The following is a 21,474-nucleotide window of genomic DNA, read 5'->3' as shown; positions in this document are numbered from 1 at the left end:
TCTGGGAAAGTGAAAAAGTGGAAAAGCTGGTAAATATATGACAGTTTTATGAGATTATCAAGGAACCAGTTAAAAAGATGATATCAGGCAGCAATTCTTTCTCTAGCCTTACACCTTCTTCACTGCATTCATGGTTACTATTTATAATACATCACAGTGACATACAGCTGTGCAAAATATCACACAGTTCACCTGAGAAAGATAAGATCCCATCAACACATTTCATGTGCATGACACCATACTCATGAATTAAGAATAAGACTGAGTGTGACTTGGACTCTGATCCAACAGCAGACAAACCAAGAGGACATAACAAACAGCATGAGGCAGTAGCAGTGGCTAAGGGATCAAGCTCATGATCAGGAAGATGGAGAAGTGGCAGCAGGGAAGAACAAAGGTAACATGGAGATGGGAGACTACTGAGACCATCAAGAAAGGGATAGCCAGGCAGTCAGGGTAGACACTAAGGCTTTCATAGTTGTCTAATGCAAATGAGCAGATACATATGGAACCGAAACTAAACATGTGACTTTGGATTTCTGAACACTGAACTGAGATGCACTTACAGTCCTGAGACAAGAATTGTTCAATACAAAATTACCAAAAGATAGCAGAAAACTAAAGCAGAGGAAATGCTACCATGGAAATGCAAGTTTGCCTCACTGCCAGAAGGAGGAGGGAATTTTAGGCTCCAGATAGAAAGCATCCTGGGCACTGAGCATGACAACTACGTTGAATATAAGATCTCCAGTCCTATTCTTGTTTCTGGAAAAGTCATCCTTGCGTGAGAGAAACCAAGGTGGGGTGCTGGCTCCAGAGCCATCAAGTATGTAATGTGGGACTTTGCCTGCAATGCTTCTGGATGAGAATACAAAACCACCAGGCTACAGCAAGGACTAAAGCAGCTCCTGCTTACCAGCTTCTCCTGACTACTGCACCTCTGCCTCCTATGTTTAATGAAGCTGGAGGAATCTGTTGATTCCGTTATTCACCTGTGCTTGGGAACTGAGACAATCTTCAGTCTTCATTGACTTGCTGTCCCATACACAATGTTTCATTCATAATGTCCAAGATTATTTAAATAAAAGTCATTAGAAAACTTTCATTCTTACATTCTTAATCTACAGTCTACTTCCCACACAGCTCAAACACAGAGCATCTCATCTTTCACTTCATTCTCTTTCAGCACTGAATAGAATTTACCACTTGGAAAAGCTTTGTTCTTCTTCATACCTAACTCCTTGATACATTTCACACCACATCTCTCCTCTGTATCTGATGTCTTCTAGTATGCTCACTTTAAAATAAAATATCCCAAGTCTTTCAGTCTCACTACATACTCACATTTCCTCTAGGACTTATCACGATGGCTGCTTTTCCCATTAAGTATTACACTCTTTATAGACTGTGTAAATGATGAAATATAAAGTACAGCCTGTAGTGTATCACATGCAAGCTGCAGGCAGCCATGGCAAGCCTGTGCACATCACACTTCCACTGTGCTGGACCACTATAGCTAGAGGAAGGAAGCAGGGAAAACACAGGGAAAGGCATTCCCCACAGACTCCAATATTCAACCAGAAGTCTGGCATTTGCATCTTTGCCCTCCACAGTCCTGTGGAGCACTCTCTGGCTGACATTTTTGGTTTAGTCCAGAGCTGACAGGTCCTGCCATCACTTGGGCTGAGTTTCATAAGGCGTTCCAGAGAGCAAATGCCTCTCCCTTCTCCCAGGTTGTGCAAGTCTCCTCTCTGTCATCAGACAGTGGAAGAGACACTCAAGAGCTTCTTTGCTTTCTTCAGGTAAAGACCATTTTCAGTCTAGGAACGTAATGCTTAACAGTGTCCCACATCAGTCAGTTCAGCCAGAATTTGTAAAAATTCTGCCTAAACAATAGATCACTGGTCTGTCCACTCTCTTGTCCTGTAAAGCACAAAGACTGAGAACTCTGATCGTCTCAAAAGTGTTAATGTGTGTGTGTGCGCCTTTTGTTCTTAAAGAAATGTCATCTGGGAATAAAATGCAGAGATCTCAGCACTGAGTCACCACCTTGATACTGAGTCAGAAATTTTAACACCTGTTTTCTTACAGGGAAATTCCTTCCTTGAAATATAACCATTTTAGGAAAGTTTAATTCAAGTCTGAGTATTATGGCCCAGTTAAGTTACCTGTTACCTAAGTTACCTGTTGAAGCTGGTATCTATAGTTTTAATCCCTGTTATTGCTGGAGTAACCATTGCTGCTTTTAGAGATAATACTCAAGATGTAACAAAGGAACCCCCTCCTGTTTCCTCCTTTATTAAATGTAAATGGCTAACAGCACAAGTTAGGCAGAGACTTGGTGGCTTCCTTTGTGAGACAAAAGCAGCAGTGGTTCCCCTAAATGTACACATTAAAATATATTTTCCCTCTCTCTTGGCCCTGAAGGATCATCTCAGCTTATGAGAACTAAGCTTCTGTCTATCTGATTATTAAATAATTTCTAAAGCAGATGGAAAACTACAGTAGTTTAAACAGCTAGGCTGAGACTGCTGAGCTAAAAATAGCATAGCAGGCTCCTTTTAATTAGTACAATGATGAAATATGACAGAAAAGAGAGATGTAGATATATGGATTTGTGTGTATGTGTGTCTTTAAAATTAAGTTACTACCTCAATACTAGGTATTATTTATAACATATATGATACATGATGTCTGATTTTAATGATGCCATTTATCTTCACTTGGGAGAGAAGACAGGCTAACTCTGCTTTCATAATGTCAATCCTTGCTGTATTCAAAAGGAAAATTGTAATAAGATAAACCTGCCACCATGCACAGTGCCATCCTTTTTAAAATGAGGTGGATTAGTAAGTGTTCCGAAGCAATAGACTGTCAGCTCTGCAACTCCACGAGATCGACTGTTCCCCAGGGCACCATAGAGAGCATGGAAGAGTCAGCCTAGCTTTATATCTGTGATTCCACAGCACAAAAGCCTGGCACAGGGCCAAAGGGGTCAGGTACTGTGACGCTTATCCTATCATTGTGCTGCCTATGTGTTTTTTGAGGACTCTTCAAAACTGAACAGAGGAGAAAAGACATCTGCCACCCCTCTGCTACAGCAGTGCTGGGCAGTGCATGCCCTGTAGTGTTCTGCTGCACCATGCAGATGTGGCCCTTTTATGCTCACTAGATGACTGATGACCACGATGCTGGGTCCATTGGAGCACACAGCTGGTGGTCAGGCTGTGGTGGGGGCCTGCCATGAAGCACACTGACATCACAGCTGCAGGCTTCTGGCAGGTAAGCTGAGGAGGCTGAGGATACCTGGCCTGTTGGGTGTGGATCAGAGAGATGTTCCCTTGCTCCAAGAGGAAAGCAGACAGGGAGGCACTGCAAACTATGCCCTTTGGTACAGAAGGACCTGACCAGTGGTGGGCACAACCCCCTTTTGGCCATCGCACCAAGGTATCAGCTGGTACTTTGTAAGGACCTGGAATTAAGAGGTGAACAATCACCACAGTGAAAATTTCCCTGTCAAAATCTTGCGGTCAGTGTCTTCCTTAATGCAGATCAGATAGCACCTGGCTTTCAGAGAGATTTGATGCAAAAACTTGGTGCATTTATTAGTCATGAGCTGCCTTCTCTTGGTCAAAAGTATCAAGCCAAGGAAGATGAAACAGTGCGGCTTGTAGGAATTGAAGAGTGGTATAAAAAATTATGTAAAACCCTGTTCTTTCTTATTCCCCATTGATCCATGTGAAGGTGGCAAGCCTCTTGCTGGTTAGCAGGAATCCAGAGTGTCTTGCTAAAGTATGTCAAATGGTCTGGAGTTCATCTCTGTCTCCTGAGTTATGATCCTGAGATGAGCAGGAGCCCTATGGGTAAGACAACTTCTACTTGCTCCAAATCCACATTCCTGAAGCCTAGATGTACAGCTTTCCACCGGAGCAGATGACCAATTTGGGAGTACTGAAAGATTTTTCAAGGGAGGCATTTAACCCAAGTAAGAGACAAAAAGCCTGTGATACTGTTTGCAGTCCGTCAACAAAGCTTTACTGTTTCTTTTTCTGAAGTGTTTCCTGTCTTCGTCAATCAAGAGATGGTGAGACCCAAGCAACTAGAACAGGCAAACCTAGAGATCTGATTTTTTTCACTCAAGTGAAGACTCACTGTCTAAGGAGTTGGGCGTGTCTGGCATCCTGGCTACAAGCAGGATACAAGGATACAAGCTCTGGTATGGAAAGCAACACTGTAAGTACAGTATTATGAGCAAGGAAGGGATCACGAACCTCTAATTCCATGCTCCTGGTCTGGCTCTAAGCCACCTACAGTGTTAGTGGAACAAAGTTCCCCAACTTCATACAGTGATGCAAAAGCAAACTGTAACAACATTAGATATATGTTTTCCCTGTGTTGCTAATCACAGTTGAAAAGTTATAGCAAAATTAATCAATTTTGTTTGAAGAAAGAATGAGCCAAAAATTATTTGAGGGAGGTTCTCAATTAGCCTGAAGTTCCAGAGCACTACAGGAAACAATAACTGATTAATGCTGAGAGCAAATTTTTAATACACATTTTAAATATTCTTATGACCTTACTAATAATCATGATGATGCAGAAAGAACAAACACAGTCAGGCCACTTTATTCCTTGTTGTAAGTGTCTTTGAGTTATTCCTCAACTAATAATTTTCCTGACATTTTTGCAAAATTACACGTCTCCAAGTTGTGTTCTTGAAATCCACATTTAAATCTTGAAATTCAAATGCAATTTACATTAAAATTCATGGTTTTATCCAAAACCAAGTTCTTGGAGTTCTACCCCAAGGTTTGCATTATGTTTCCAATTCCTATACCTTTGGCAGGGTTTCCCAGTGACTACGAAGGTTGTGGGGCACATCTGCCTGGGCAGCCCTCCACCGGGCCGGCTTAGACCTCTGGGAACTGCCCCAGGAGTTAGCATATCTGTGCATGACAAGGTGTGTGGCACACGCTATGTACTGCTGCTGCAAGGCCAAGCCTTCAAGGACCTCAGTTCAATCAGTGACCATGAGATGGTGGAACTCAGGATCCTGCATGGAGGAAGCAAATCAGCAAGCAGGACCAGAGCCCTGAACTTTCAGAGACCTAACTCTGACCTCCTCAAAGACCTATTTAGAAGAATCCCATGGGATAGGGTTCTAGAACTGAAGGGGGTCCAAGAGAGCTGGTCAATATTCAAGCATCACTTCTTCCAAGCTCAAGACCAGTGTATTCCCATGAGCAAGAAATTAGCCAAAGAGGGAAAGAGACCTGCATGGATGAGCTGGGATGTGCAAAAAGGAAAAGGATACACCAGAGGTCTATAGGAACATCGTTAGAGTATGCTGGAAATGAGTCTGGCAAGTCTTTACTTCTGAAGCCAGCCATCAGGAATCCCAGACCTGAGAGGTAAGAGAAGAAACCTGGAGAGAGGCCTCCCCTTCATCATAGAAGATTGGGTTAGAGATCAGCTAGGTAGACTTATCACCCATAAATTCATGGGCCCTGATAGGATGTACCCACTGGTGATGAGGGAGATGGCAGATGTTGTTGCTAAGCCACTCTCCATCATCTTTGAAAAATGATGGAGAATAGGAGATGTGCCTGATGACTGAAGGAAAGCTAATGTTACTTACATCTTCAAAAAGGGCAAGAAGGAGGATGTGGGAAACTACAGGCTGGTCAGCCTTATCTCCACCCCAGGAAAGGTGACAGAACAGATAATTCCAGAGGTCATTACCAAGTGTGTAAAAGAAAAGAAGGTCATCAGGAGTAGTCAGCATGGATTCACCAAGGGGAAATCATGCTTGGCCAATCTGATAGCCTTCTACGATGGCATGGCAGAATGGGTCAATAAGAGGAGAGCAGCGGATGTTGTCTACTTGACTTCAGGAAGGCTTTTGACACTGTCTCCCATAATGTCCTCATAGGTAGGCTCAGGAAATGTGGGTTAGATGAATGGACAGTGAGGTGGATAAAGAGCTGCCTGAATGGCAGAGCTCAGAGCATCATCATCAGTGGGGTAGAATTCAGTTGGAGGCCTGTGGTCAATGGTGTTCCCCAAGGATCAATACTGGGTCCAGTCTTACTCAACTTGTTTATCAATAACCTGGACAAAGGGATAGAATGCACTCTCAGCCAGTTTGCTGATGATACAAAACTGGAGGAAGTGGCTGATATACCTGAAGGCTGTGCTGCCATTCAGCAGGACCTTGGTAGGCTGGAGAGTTGGGCGGAGAGAAACCTCATGAGGTTCAACAAAGGCAAGTGTAGGGTCCTGTACCTGAGGAGGAATAACCCTAAGTACGAGTACAGTTTGGGGGCTGACCTACTAGAGAGCAGTTCTCCAGAGAAGAACTTGGGAGTCTTGGTGGATGACAAGTTGACTATGAGAAATGTGACGTCATATTATTCTGCTTGCAAAATAGGCTCAGTGCTCCCCCACTGAAGAGAGCCAAACACTGGGGGTCTGTTCCAGCCAAACCTTAACCATACACTTAACTTCATCATGCTCGTGCAGGGACAGCTTGAATATGTGATCCTGTAATGAGCAATCACTAAAGCACAGTGGAGCTCTGGGAACAAGGGCTGCTGTATTGCTCCACTCCTACACAGTTGGAGACCTGCAGTGCATTTTGGAGAACTAGAGCATGCAGAATTAACTTGATCTTAATTTAGTCCCCTGAGTACACCATAAAGTTCCCACTTTGGTAACGCTGTCTTCCAAGGACATTATAACATGCCAACAAAGTGACTGTTTTCTCATCTAATGGAAGTGACAAACTGCCACAATACAAAGTATAAAAAATTTAGACCCTTCCTAGTTGTGATAGCTACTGTGCCATCAGAAGATGACATTTGATATCTGTATTAAGAAAATGAAAGAAAATGTTTACAGTATGCTAGTCAGTAAGAAAAAAATGAACAAAAGTGCCGACCAATCTACAACAATTTTCTTTGCAGCTACTTACATTTTAATCTTACCATCCCAAACTGAGTTTGTCAAGTTACCCTTCAAATCAAATGCAAGAGAAAAATCCATCCTTGGCTTTGCAACTATAAACCCAGCCAGTCTAGTAAAGTGAGAGTTACTCTTTCATGTATTTGGCAAATCTGGGAGCAAAATTTACCACTTGGTATAAATATTTCTGCATAGTTTCTTTAAAAAAAAATAATCTTGCCTACTCCTCTTCCTGGCAGACTCTTAGAAAGTAGTAAATATGCAGATGGGCATAGTGATATATTTTGTATCAACATATTTTAAATGTGTGCATATGCATTAGCTATATAAATACATTCCCCAGGAAGTCTGCCAGTGGATATACTACAAAGCCTTGTGTGTTACATTTGGGTTTGCTTGCGCAGTAGCACAGCAGCATCAGGAAGAACTGCTCTAGTTGTGTTTGCTCTACGACAGCTCACAGTTACCTGTGCAGTTTCCTGTTTCCATCTGCATGTAAAAATGTTTTAGATTTATATAAATATACATACATACACAAATGAGCAGGAATATCATAGAATCATAGAATGGTTTGAATTGGAAGGAACCTTAAAGATCCTCTAGTTCTGAACCCCTGCCATGGGCAGGTATAACTTTCACTAGACCAGGTTGCTCAGAGCTCCATCCAGCCTGGCCTTGAACACCTCCAGGGATGGTGCATCCACAACTTCTCTAGCCAATCTATTCCAGTGCCTCACAATGCTCACAGTAAGGAATTTTTTCCTAATATCTAATCTAAACCTATTATCTTTTAGTTTTAATCCATTCCCCCTTGTCCTGTCACTAAGTGTTCTCCATCTTTCTTATAGGCTCCCTTCAGGTAGTAGCAGGCCACAATTAGGTCACCCCAAAGCTTTCTCTTTTCCAGGCTAAACAATCCCAATTCTCTCAGCCTTTCCTCATAGGAGAGGTGCTCCATCCCTCTAATCAACTCTGTGTCCCTCCTCTGGACTCGCTCCAACAGGTCAATGTCCTTCCTACAGGGTACCCCAGAGCTGGTTGCAGTGTTCCAGGTGGGGTCTCACCAGAGCAGAGGGGCAGAATCCCCTCCCTCGACTCTGGCCATGCTGCTTTTGATGCAGCACAGGACATGATTGGCTTTCTGGGCTGCCAGTGCACATTGCTGGATCATGTCGAGCCTCTAATCCGCCAGCACCTCCAAGTCCTTCTCAGCAGGGCTGCTTTTGATCTTTTCATTCATCCCCCAGTCTGTATTGATACCAGGAGTTGCTCTGACCCAGGTGCAGCACCTCGAACTTGGTCCTATTAAACTTCATGAGATTCCCATGCGCCCATTTCTCCAGCTTGTCCAGGTCCCTCTGGATGGCATCCTGTCCTTCATGTGTGTCAACCACACAATATGCACTGTATATACATATAGTCTAATACCTTCATTATAAAGCTGTTATAAAGTCATAACAAAGTCTATGAAGTTTTGGTGAAATATTGCTCTGGGTGATACACGAAGACCATAGCAGTATGTCAAATCCATATGGCATATCAAGTTAAATTGTACTTGATAATAATCAACACAAGAGTAATTCCCCACTGACCCAGTTGCTGCGTCTTCAGCTCTGGTGCTGTGCTTGCTCTGTACCACTCCATGCACAAAGCCTGTCCCATCCCGTGCTGTCCAGTATCTCTGCTCCTCCACTGCCTCTGGTCCTGCACCCTCTCCCTGCTTTTTCTGTTCTCGAGAAAAATTGCTGCACAGACAGATCCCTGAAAGCAAGTGGAACAAGCTAGTCTTGCCCAAGCTCTGGAGTCCTACCCTGGGGGCTGGAGAGAAGCAGCCCTGGTCAATGTTCAGTGCTGCCCTGTGCTGCAGCATTCCTTCCCAACTGGACCAGCTTCCCCCTCCTGGACTGGCTAGAGGTTGGAGACTAGCAAAGGACAAGAGAGGGAGGACATCTGCCCTTGAGACCCCCCCATTCCCTTGTCTAAAAGATTTAACAGTGTTTCATATCTCTTGCTATTACTGTGCTCCTTTTCTGGTGCTGGTACCATGACTGAGTCAAAGGGTATTGCACATCACTATTTACATGAGCACTGGCAGGTGGGGGCAACGGAGGAAGCGGCTGCAGTGTGGTGGGTGGATATGTATGTGATGGTATGGTTAACCATGCACTGTGGAACCATGTGGATACTGCTGCAATGGTGCTATGAGAATCATGCTCTTCTACTTCATTGAGCAAGGAAAAACTCCAACAAATACACAGCAAAAAGACAACTTTGCGTATAATTCTAGACAAAAATCACCTTGCTTTTTCAATGATGATAGGCTGGAATGAGCATTCTCGCATTTCTGCCCACCACCCCCAACCCCTTCTCTAGAGCTACTATTTAGATGAGCTACAGTATTAAGAGAGAAGCTGCAAAGATGCTAGCTGCAAAAATAAAGGATGAAATAAAAGTCAAGCATCCACATTCCTCCCAACTAAAAATGAAGTTCTGAGGAAACGGAGGAGGGAAAAGAAAAGGAACTTACCACACTGCGAGTGAACTTTTCTAGAGAAGTTCTACGACCTTGCTCATTCTCTGTCTTAACAAGGAAAAAAGTGGGGAGAGAAAAATACAGAAAAACACCCCTTCAGCTTAAATGCAGTCTTTCAAAACAGCAGCAAAATATAGAAAAGCAGCAAGTGGAAAAAGTTGTAAAAAATGTAAAAAGCAGAAATCAATGTTTGCAATAGCAAACATAAGAAATCAAAATGCCTTAAAGAATGAGAGACATTGCTACTTTTACTCTCAGAGAATGTTACCTTTTCTCCTGTGAGATTTTTGAATGGCTCAAACAGGTCTGTGCATTGCTGTGTCTTACAGCTATTGGTATTGATTTCTTGTTCGTTGAGTTGTCCTTCTGGCTGTTTGAGCTGGGACCTCTGATTCTGGTTAACATCTGCCAAACAGCTGATCGGAGGCTCCCATCTACTTGCTTAGAGTGATGAAAAAACCACAGTAACTTTTACACTATTAAAAACAATGTGTGAGTGAATACAGCACTGGAAGAATACCACCACTGGACTCATTGCCAGGGAACCTACGCTCTCCTACTTACCCAGAGGGTAGAAGCATATTTCCATTAAGTCTGGCTACATCAAAACAGAAGACAGCATACGCATGTCTTTGAAAGGCCACAAAAAGATAGAACGCAGATTTGGGACACCGATATTTTTGTACCTGGAGTACAGGACTATTCAAATGCAGGAAGACCTTCAACTGCACTGTCAGAAGACAAGTGTGTGCATCACAGTTTTATTAATGTAACCCTGAGAAAGCTGCTCACTGCAGCGCTTCATTCATTTGGCACTAGGGAGATCTAATTGTCACTAACAAGGAAGAACTCAATAATGTATTGGTATGTTTGCTGGAATATCTAAGAGAAAAAAATTGTTATGGAAAAGAGAAGAAACTCAACAATATGAAAGTCACTGCAGTCAGAAAGCTGTCAGCACTGCTCATTTCCAGGAGAGAAACTTATTTTAAGTTTACTGGTGAACCATCAAAATGGATGTGGTAAGATGGAAGTAAAACTGCTGCAAAGGAGATAAGGAGCTATGTACAAGGGAAAACCACAGCAATGATGGTGCATGAGAGTGCAGTGGAAATAAGCATTGCACTGGAGAGACAATAGCTGACATACCATCTGCCACAGATTCAGCTGCAGTAACAACCCCCAGAACAAAGCATCAGTGCAAATATCAGATGGAGAAGATGTAAGGAAGCCAAAAGCTCAGATAAATAAGATGAGAACTTGTGTAGGTGAGTCTAGGCAAAGCCTTTTGATCCTTCTGCATGTTCATCACAGCTTTCACAGCTCTCTGATGTCTACAAGGTTAGTCTGAAGCATCCCAGGCAAAGATGAGGCAGATTGTCCCTGCCACATCACCAGAGATGAGACCAAAACATAAGGCCCTTTTAAGACAAGCAATATTCTTTGTCCAGATGAAAGAGTCAAGCAACCTCCTCACTTATAACTGTTTGAGGAAGCCACACCATCAGCTCTGATGTCCCAGAAGTGGTATCAAGAGTGAAAGCTAGAGGCATACCATTTTAGCCTACATGGAGGACAGAGCCAAGGCCCCAAAGCAAGCACCAAGCAACAAAATCGACTTCCTGGCTGGCAGGAAGGCAGTGTTGTACCCAGTCCAATAGTCCCTAAAGGAGTATTTAACATGCACTAACCCAAGGGTTAGTTGCCTCTCCTTGCACGTGAGAGGAGGAGAAAGGGGAAAGAAACATCACTCTTCTGTTGAGTATTACAGCAGTGCAAGTGCTCAGGGCATCACAGATGCCCTCTTTCAAAGAGCCTCAGAGGTGTCCTCACACCCCGAAACAGCAGAGGTGACAGGGAGAGCCTGCAGTCCTGCCACCTTGGCTGAACGTGTCTCTGTGAGCAGGACTGACGACAGGAGTGCCCAGCTGGGCAGCCAAATTAAAGACACAATTTCATGCAGGAGAAGAAATACCTGGGTGAAAGACTGAGTGTTTTGCAAGGATCCCTAGGGGAGCAAGGCACTTGGAGTTTGCAGCATTGCATTGCTGCGGGCTGGAAAAATCAGTGTCTCGCCCAACTGCATTTTGAAGTGAATGTTTGGTGTGCACTGGGGGCAAAAGAGAGTGAGCTGTTGAATGCAAACTGTGCTGTGCCCCTGCACTTGCCATCAAAATTTAGTGCCTCTGCTTTTTCTACCTGCAAGGTGAGGCAGCTTCCCACCCAGAAGAAAGGCAGGATAGTGGTCTTCAAAGATGGTGAGCATGTTGTTGGGGGCTGAGAGCTTGTCTGGCACAGGGAGCCCCCCACAAGGCTGTTTGCTGCCTACCACAACTGAAGACGTGTGGGGAAGCAGCCATGGGGAGCACTGACAGTGTCTTACAGAAGCACCTTGCAAAGCTGCACAGTCTGCAGTCACTCTACACATTTGGCATGGTGGTGGCAGGCTGGGACCAGCTGGATACATGGAAAGCTCATCCCTATAGCATCCAGTTCTGAGTCAAAGCATGACATTTTCTAGTAAAATAAAAAGCAGCTGAGGCTGGCTGGCTGCAGAGTGATGAGCTGGTTGGAGCAGTTTTAATGTCTGTGGGTGTGGGTGCTGGCTGTATGGCTCACTGGCTCTTTTTGTCTGCTTGCCCCTGTGGCTGGCAGCCTGCTGTGGATGGAACTGCCTGCCCACATCTCTACACCACGGTGCAGAGGTGGGGAGGCTGCCTTGCACAGCAAATGAAAGAAATTTAAAAATAACAAAGTAAAAAAAATAAAATAAATAAAATAGAGAGACTGAGTCAGATCTGTCTCAGTCCTGGGAACAGACCTGGCGTGTGGACCCTGGAGCCGTGCCTGCTGCAGCACCACAGCAGCATTTGCACAAACATGCACTGTGTGTGCAAAGGGGCAAAGGCAGAGAATGTGCATGCCAGTCATGTAGTCTTCCTAGGTACAAAAAAAGCAAACTTTCCAGTAAACACACCAAGAGACTCTACCAGCTAATGGCAAAGGACATGTGCATTTGGATAAAATATGAAACAACTATCCCTGCTGCTACTGAAAACCTCTCAGCCCAGGTAGATACAGAAAAACAGATTTTGTCACTTAGAAACCATTCACTGATTATTGAGTTTCTTCTCCAAATTTTCCTTTTCTAATGATTAATTATTTATACAGCCATTCAAAGTTCCTTTGTGTAGATTCTGCTGGCACAGAGTTTAAGCAGAAAAAAATTAAGAAAACCAGCTGACACTGATTATTAAAAGTAATTAGGAGAAAAGAGCTCAGCATCTTTACAACATGCAAAGCAAGTCCTGCCACTGAATCAAACTGTCCATGTGTGCCCTAATGGGACTGAGATGGGGACATAATCTGCATTAGGAACCTTCCTGGACAATATAGAGCAGTCAGCACAGTGGTCTGGATAAAAGCAATGCTTCGAAAGGTGTGTGCAGAAAATGGAGCCTGTCCCTCCTGGCATGAAGGTCCTAACCATTCCCTTGCTGACACTTTTTGCCAGGGATCTGAAAAGGGGTAGAGAAATACATATAAAAACTTGGTCTTCTGAACTTCAGGTCTGCAAAAATCTCTCCCTCCCTCCTTCACTCCCTGCCTCCCTGGGTTTATTTTGTCAGCTATCAAATTCTTCTTTTGGTATGAGACTTTGGGGTGTAGAGTGGGGTTTATTTTGAACTTTAACTTGGTGAAAAAGATGTGTTCCAGAGGGAATGGCATCAGATGAAAATAAAGGATAATTACTTCCCTGACCAATGCCCAGGGTCCTGGGCTTCTCAGGCAGTCATGTCTAGCTGTCCAAAGTGAGAAAACAAAGGCACTACCAAGTGACCAGAACAGTATTTTGCATATATTTTGTGTCCATTTGAACAGGACCGCGGTGAATTCACACTTCTCTGAACCAGCTGGAGAGGAAAACAATGCTCTAAACCAAGCAAATACCAACCTGCTCTTCCCTCAGTGTGGCAGGGCTTACTCCCATGACTTTGCAGCCTGGCTGCACTGCAGCCGTGGGTGCCTTTCCAGGATGCTTCCCTGCCTGCAGGCAGGGCAGGATGGCAGGAAGCCACCCCATGCCAGGCTGACATGAACACCAGGACTGTGACAGTTCAGCTGCCGCTTCAGCTAATGCAGAGTTACCCACCAATGTCATTGTTTCACCTTTACAGTGAGTAATAGAAAGTGCCTCAAGGTCTTTTCTGTTTCTTTCTCTCCCTTCTCCACAAAAATAACTAGCAGGGCTTGTGTCTGGCTGCTCCTTCACCATTAACAAAAGTTCCTGTGCATAACTGATCTACACTGCTCTTTCCCCATGGAATAAAACTCTGCTCTGCATCCAAGTCACCCTGCCTAAATGCCTCCTTGCCTTGAGTGAGGGGATTTGTCACACCACTTGTCCTGATGGGTGGCTTGCTGCTGTCTAAGGACATCCAGCCACCATCTTGGCTGCTGTGGAGAAGGGCTGGAGGGCAGTGCAGTGGTGATTACCTGCTGTACGGTACCCTGCAGTAACTTGCATATCAGCACAAATAGCAGCAGGTCGACACTTGACTTTGCACAGCACAAGTGGGGTGTGTTTTGTAGATACACGAATAAAATGCAGTAAGTTGGTCGGGGATCTCAGCACCATCCAGCCCTTCACTGCTAAACCAGATGCTTTCAGCAGCCCCACGATTTCTACCTGCTGCAGAGAGGGGGATGGGCATGAATGCACAGAACTCAAATTGGACTGGGCATATGGCCATTCCTCCTGAGGACAGGGCTCCACCCTCGTCTCCAGCCTGGCAGGGAAGAGGACTTCTGTTGGAGGCAGAAAGCTACACCCAGCTTTCCCTCTCTGCAGCTCGCTGCTTCCAATCACACCCTTGCTGGAGGCCAACCTCATATTCCCTGCTGAGCACCATGAATCTGCAGGATTGAGGCCAATAATACTGTGGTTATTTGCAATAATGACACTGGGAAGAATGAAGAAAAAAAAATCTTAAATGGATTAACAAAGTATGTATGCCTGGTCTGCATACAACCTATGTCTGCTGTCTTGTACCCGTTAGTGGTGTGAACAGTATGTTCCCCTCATAATTCTGTCATCGTATCTCAATCCTGACCCATAACTTCTTCTCCCTTCTTCCTCTCCATTGCTTTACTCCCAGAGCAGGGAAGGGAAGCTCCACATCTGTGGTTATTGTATGGTGTGGAAGAAAATAACTCTTCAAATTTATAGTATCTTACAAATATTAAAAATGTCAAGCATGTTTGGAATCACTAATCAAGTTTTGACTTCAAGCTGAGCAGGTCACTATTATTATTGCCATTTGACAAAGAGGAGGGTATGAGGCAGGCAAAGTTGAACCTTCTTTTCACCAAGCTCACACAAGAAATTAGGTGGGGGAACCAGGGGAAGCACATGAATTTTTATGGCTCCCAGTCCTGTGCTCTAGCCACACAGTCAATGTTTCCCCTTTTCCTGCCCGCTCAGTTAGCCACAACCCAGTGCCAAAGGGCAAAAGATCAAATAACATAAACTTATCCACAATATATTCACGTGTGAATCTGAAGCCATAGTTTATTTGCTTAGTGCAAGCAACTCTTTTATCCCATGTCCATCATGCTGTGCTTCTGACAGAACTTATTTTCAGTAATAAAAGTAAGGCTATGTCATACCGTGTGGTATACAGGCAATGTGAAGATAATGTCTTGAGGACAGACATGCCTCGGTGAGATATACTCATCAAGACTTAAAGAACTGCAGTGAATTTCTATTCACATCAGTGAATCCAGGACTTTGTTTGCAGGTTCTAAACCAAATCCTTTTGCCACACAGGCTCTGATATGCCACTGGGTTTCTCTTTTCCTTCCCTCTGCTTTCCAGCTATTTAGAGGAATTTTAAAAGAATGGCTCACAAATTTGCACCAAAGGTCCTCAAGATAGGACTGTGTGGCTCAGTGCACAGAGATTTCTTGTTCTTTCTGTCAGCACTTCTGTACCTACACTCTTTCCAAAACATTCACTTGTCCAACATAATGCAATGTGGTTGCACAGAGCTTTACAGACTCCAAAGTAACAGCAACTCCCCTCCCACATCATGTGAAGCTCGTGAACAGCACATCTGCACAGATCTACTCCTGTCTTTTTTTGTGCTTTGATATATTTACTCGTGCATCCACAGCTCTTTCTAAAAGAAACGTGATTCTTACTTTCATGGCTGTGTTAACATGACACCAAAACCTGCTCCTCCAGCAGTTTGCAGGGGAATGAGGATGTCACACTGACACATCCAGGGCTTGATCTGACAGCAAACAAGGACTGCGAAGAAATAAACCTCCAGTTTAAATGGGCTTGGCTGGGAGGAGAAAACTCTCCCGGCTTTCAAGCACTCAAACCCTCATGTGTTCAATGGTGAGGGGAACCACAAACTGCTAGGGGTAGGAAGACAGCAGAGGTTATTTTATGGTTTATACCGTCAGAAGACTTTGCCTTATACTTCCTTCTTTCCCCACAGCTTCTGAACTCTAAGTCAGGTCTAACCTGCACTGGCTTATGCTGTCATAGACCAGACATTTTGAAACAGAAGGCTGACTGCTGCCCTCCACTACCTTCCCCTAACCACCTTCCAGTAGTTCTGGCACAGCAGACAGAGAGACTTGTCTTCTTTTGTCACCATATGCATGCTTTTAGGGCACACAATGACAACCAGGACAAAAATACCACTGGGATTTCATTGTATTGTGTCGATGCAATGTAATTTGGCAGCACACAGAGAATGCAGCAGAAAAACAGCAGGGAAGATGGTGACGGGAAACCACACACTCAGGCTGCAGGAGTCAGGACTCAGTTTACATAGGGTCCTGGAAGCCAAACGTAAGTGGGACACATACACATGTACATGGCATGCACATGCACACAGACAGACACACAGACCTATGGGAATTAGTCAGGAGGTGCAGGAAGCATTTGAGCACAGCCACAAATGCAGAGATGAGTAGCTTATCTCCCAGACCTCTTAGAAAGAAGGGGCACAGGGACAGGAGTTTTTGTAACTCTGTGTAATCACTCCTTTGCTGCCCTAATCTGGGGGCTCCTGACAGAATCACGGTGCTGGCAGAACTCATGCAGATACTAAAAGGTTAAGAAGACCTCAAATCCAGATCTCCTGTGAGACAATGTGGTTGGAATTCTTGATTACTACATGTGTTGTAATTATTTCCTGTCTCTGAGGAAAATGAAACATCTCTAGGCAGGCAAAAGCAAGGGAAAGGGAGAACAGGAGTATGGAAATCACTGAAGAGGAATTTATAGGTAAGGCATCCAAAGGAAATATCACATGGTGAGGCTAGGCAGATGAAAACCTTAATGGGTGAATTTTGCACCAGTAATGAATAGATTGATGGGTTCTGCTTCTCATACCACACACCATCTTTTCCATGAGAAAGAGGCAATACAATTTTAATTGCCTACATTGAGTTTTGGAGACAACTGTGCAAGACAAACACCTTTCAATATTATTTTTACCTTAGGTCACCATATTTTCCCCAAAACTCATGCTGAGGCTGTGCACATGGATGCCATACCCTGTGCCCCCAGTGAAGAAGACAAAAGTGCTCATTCCCTTCTTTAAGGAAAAAAAAAAGGAAACAGTATTTTCATTTTCACACTAGCAGCAAGCAGCAGGTGAGAATCAAGAGGTGCTAAGAGATGCAAGCGTGTCCTTTCCAACAGATACCTTCTTCTTCGCCAGCAGTAAGTCCTGGTAAGCACTGGAACGGAGGAAGCGCGCATAGCTGTCACTCTTCATCAGCTTGTAAATGTGCTCCTGTGGGACAGGAGGAAATGAGAGACAGAGAATTGTTATCAAACCTCATTTAGACATCACAGGGATTTAAAACACAGCAAATTAGAAGGAAGAGAGACTGATCAAAGTTCTAAGTAAGGCTGCTGTTATTGATTATCTGTGCTCTGGTAGTGTACAGGAGGTCCATCCTGGGGCAGGATCCTGCTGTGCCTAGGGCTGTATAAACACCAAACAAAGAGATGGCCCTCACCCCAAAGGCTGGCACACATTATTCGATAATCAGTGTTATTCTGCAAAGACTGCAACTCTCTTAAGTCTCCAGATTATAAGCAGGTGCCTAGCCTGTCTGAAGCTACTGGGATGCCTCTAGAAGGAAGAAATAAACACTAGAAACTGTCCTATAGATTAGGTTTCATTTTACCACTCCTAGATACCTGGACTATCACCCAGCATTCCGCTCCTGTTTACAGAAGGGAACCGATACTTTAGACACATTTCATCTCCAATTAAGACATGCATTTAAGCAAGCAAACCTGCTAATATCCTGAAAAAGCCCATACCTCTGGCGACTATGCAGGAGGTTACATGACTAGCTCAGATGTGGATGGCTACATCTTACATTGGCTGAGTTTCTCTTTTGGGTTCTTTCTTCTCCTAGCAAGTCTAACTCCTGTTACCAGTTTGCTCTAAGAGAACCTAATATGTGTATATATTCAAACTTACAAAGTAGTGTTTCATTGCAGCAGAACTTAACACATACCCTTTTCTCATTTCCTTCCTTAGTTTTACTTTCCTGCTGAGAATCCCTTAACACAGTCAGCTCTTCTCCTAGTTATCCCTAGTTTTGTAATAGATATTATCCCAAACACAAAGAAAATAAAATCAAAATGCTTTGACCAAATAATGACTGAGAACACGCAAAAGGAACTCAAGAGAAAAACAGGCATCCTGGGCATTTCTCTTAGACTTTGCCCAAGGAAGCACTTTTACAGAGTTAATGAGCAGTTTTATCTATACTGATTTATACAACATGAAATATTCTCTCCTATCCTAAAGCCATTGTACATGAAACTTTAGAAGAACCAAACCAGACAGAAGTCGCACAGCTTATTTCAGTGTGTTAACAAGCCAAGCAGAATTCCCTTATCTTCACCAACATGGGTAATTAGCAATGACCTGTCTATACACAGAAGAACTGCTTAATTCAGCTTTCTTACACTATTCGGTGTAGTCCTAAGAGGGGCATAACTGCCACTGGTTTTCCTACGACACAGCATAAATGTATTCTTTGAACTACAACCTGGTGTGGAACAATTTTTACTGGTTAATTTCCATACTTGCTTTTAGTCTTGACAGATCCTCATTTGTGCAGCACTATCTAACTGAAGGACAGCGCAAGATTTTGCAATAGAAACACTCATATAAAGCCATTTAGCAAATGTCACCCTTCTTGCTTCTGAAAAAAACACATGGGAGGGCACAATTTCACACTCCTCACGTACAGCATTGCCATAAGATTTCACATCCAGCTGTGGGACATTTGTTCTATTTATGCAGGATACCATGAGCCAAGTATGCCCTAAGACAAGAGAAGGGAAAATAATACACATCGTGGATATGGTTGTCAAAAGGTTTATATTTCTCTGGTGTGAATAAGGATTCTCAACATCAGTTCTCTCCTAAATACTTCAACTAGCAGAAACTCAGGACTCAGTTGATTTAAACCCAACCAGTTTACCTGTACTGTTATTTCTTAAGGTTTCCAAGGAGACTCCATGTCCTCCTAATGAGTTCTTTATAATTACTGGTGAAAAACCCCTGCCTAACTATGTGATTTTCCAGGACCACAAGGAGACTGATGAGTAAGTGGGGTAGCCTATCAACAGTAAAGGGCCTGAGGGGTCTCCAGAGCCTTCTTCCTCTTAGTCGTCCTCATTGCAGCAACCAGCACATGGAGGGTGCTGGTGGGAGGGTGTGCTGAGGTGGGCAGGAAGGTGCTGTGGGGCTGGTGGGTGACAGGGGTATTTTTATTAACCTTTTGCTAGACATGATTAATTTTTTTACTGTCTTTGGACTTGAAATGGTTTCTTTCCCCGTGGTCAGACAACTGGGTCTGCTCCGAAACACAATGACAACATATTTGGAAAATAACATACAGCTTTCATTGCCACACAGACAGAGGCAAAGGAGAACACACCAGGCTGGCCATACACTGCCTGCGTGCCAGTGACAACTATCATTCTTGCTCATGTCAAGACAACTTCATGTATTTGACCTTAAAACAGTATAAACTCAGTATCTGGTGGTGAGAATGGGAAAAAATTGATTCAATCCCGAGATGAAATAAACCACAAGGTGACTTCATAACTGAAGCCCTTCCCTGAAATAGGACTGTTGCACCACCACAGCCCCACTACCACTGCAGTTGGCTAATTGGTTTGAAGCATTTTCTCTGCTTTTCACATCTTGGAACCACTGAGCAGCAATACTGGTACCTTTCAGCTGTTCACCAAAGATAAAATCAAACAGGCTTTGAATGCTAATGAAGGAAGAAGGCTGGGCATAGGAACAGGAGGGATAGGCATAGCTTCAGAAGCAAACTTTAGTGCTTAATTGTAAGAATTCAAAGGGCTTGCTTTGAAGAAGCTCTGGACTGGAGGCATGAATGATACACGACACTGCATTTCTGAAGCACCTACTGGAAGTCTGAGCCAGTTGCTCAGGTCAGCAAAGACTGCCTTCCAATTTGCAACAGTACAAGACAGCTTACACTGCTGCAGCCAGAATTCCCACTGAGACTGAACCATAAAGATTCCTGCTAAAATCGTGGCTGCAGTGTGTGTTGAGCCCACTTACACAACAAATCTAGGTGCAGGATGGGAAATGCCAGTGGCTGTGACATTTAATATTTAGCCTACCCTGTTCTTTGTCACCAAGCTATTTACTGCTATACTTTCTAGAATCTGCAACTTTCTAGGGAGAACCTACAGCTAGGGTTTAGCAGCTCCTCATTTCATAAATACATTGAAAGCTACTAGAGGTCTAGCAACTGGCCATATTCAGTGGAAGTCCAAGCAATGGGCTTATCAACAAAGGTGCAGGTTTGGATATAGTTGCTCTGTGCAACTTGTACAAATTGGCTTGTCCTCCTCTCTTATGGATTTTTAGCTCACTTTGGATCATTGCAACCCACTGGTCTCTCACTTTTTATTTTACTGAGGAGCTGCTTTTGTTCCACCTCTTCATCACATGATGGAAAGTAAGGACACTCTCATTAAAGACTGAGATTTCCCAGTGCAGCCAGCAACTCTAGCGATGCACTTAATACACATGCATGATCTCCCTGACATACCTGACACTGCTGGCAAGAAATCTGAGCCCTTCCATCCTTATGCTGAAATAACTTTCCATTTTGTAATATTTTTTACATGGTAATGAACTCACTATTGCTAGTTCCCTGAATACACAAAGTAAATGCACTACTTGTATAATTTTTAAAAGTGCAGCTGCAGCTCTGGACATTACTTGCACTGCAAGCAGTCTGGCCAGAATTACCACTGCATCACTTCTTTACAAGTGCCATGGGAAATTCCTGTGCCCCATCTGCACAAGAGCAGGAGAAACACTTCATCTAGGCAGTGTTGCCTCTCCCAGCCATTGCTGGATACCACTTCCCAAATAGGGCTCGGACTTGAAGGTCCGTGCTCTAGCCTTAAGACAGCAATCCTTTAGGGAGTCATGTTGCAAAACCAAGAATTTAAGACAATCATCTAACAGAATTGCCCAAGTGATCTATTAAACCATCAAGCTACCAAGGGTAGCTTATAAAGTCAGATAAAAAGCAGAAAAAATGATTCTGTCAAGATTTAGCCAGGAGTTGACAGGCATCACGTGTCCCACTGGTCTCCCCTGCAGCCTTGCCAGCTATTTCTGAGCAGCAAGCTGCCATCTCAGGCCACTGCAGTGGCAGCTGCACATGGAGACAGGGACTGACTTGACATGTGAGAGCAAGCCCTGGTGAGTTGGCTTTCTGAGCTGACCGGTCACTCAGTCCCTCACCCAATGTGCTGTTGATGAGTACTGGCTGGACTGATGTTCCCCTGCGACAATAGATGTATGTTTGGAAATGTCAATCTAACATGGAGGGTGACATAAGAACTTGCTTTTGTAAGTACAGTG

The 21,474-nt window shown here is 43.9% G+C and overlaps 1 protein-coding gene across 6 annotated transcripts in view; it reads right to left on the bottom strand.

Moving 5' to 3' along the window:
• The window catches only part of RGS6 (regulator of G protein signaling 6), a 265,004-nt gene that overhangs the window by 8,136 nt on the left and 235,394 nt on the right, over positions 1 to 21,474 (bottom strand). For 4 of the 6 annotated variants that reach the window (XM_027642017.1, XM_027642022.1, XM_027642018.1 and 1 more), the window contains 2 exons: positions 17,227 to 17,316; positions 9,491 to 9,544 (listed from right to left, as the gene is read on the bottom strand). In XM_027642017.1, coding sequence (XP_027497818.1) covers positions 9,491 to 9,544; positions 17,227 to 17,316 — 144 coding nt within the window. Of the gene's footprint in view, positions 1 to 9,490; positions 9,545 to 14,044; positions 15,810 to 17,226; positions 17,317 to 21,474 lie in introns of those variants that run through there. The other 2 variants (XM_027642019.1, XM_027642021.1) reach the window with 2 other exon arrangements.

Source organism: Corapipo altera, unplaced genomic scaffold, assembly GCF_003945725.1.
Source record: "Corapipo altera isolate COAL_440 unplaced genomic scaffold, ASM394572v1 23b, whole genome shotgun sequence".
NCBI lineage: Eukaryota > Metazoa > Chordata > Aves > Passeriformes > Pipridae > Corapipo > Corapipo altera.
This window is presented reverse-complemented; position numbering and strand designations above follow the sequence as displayed.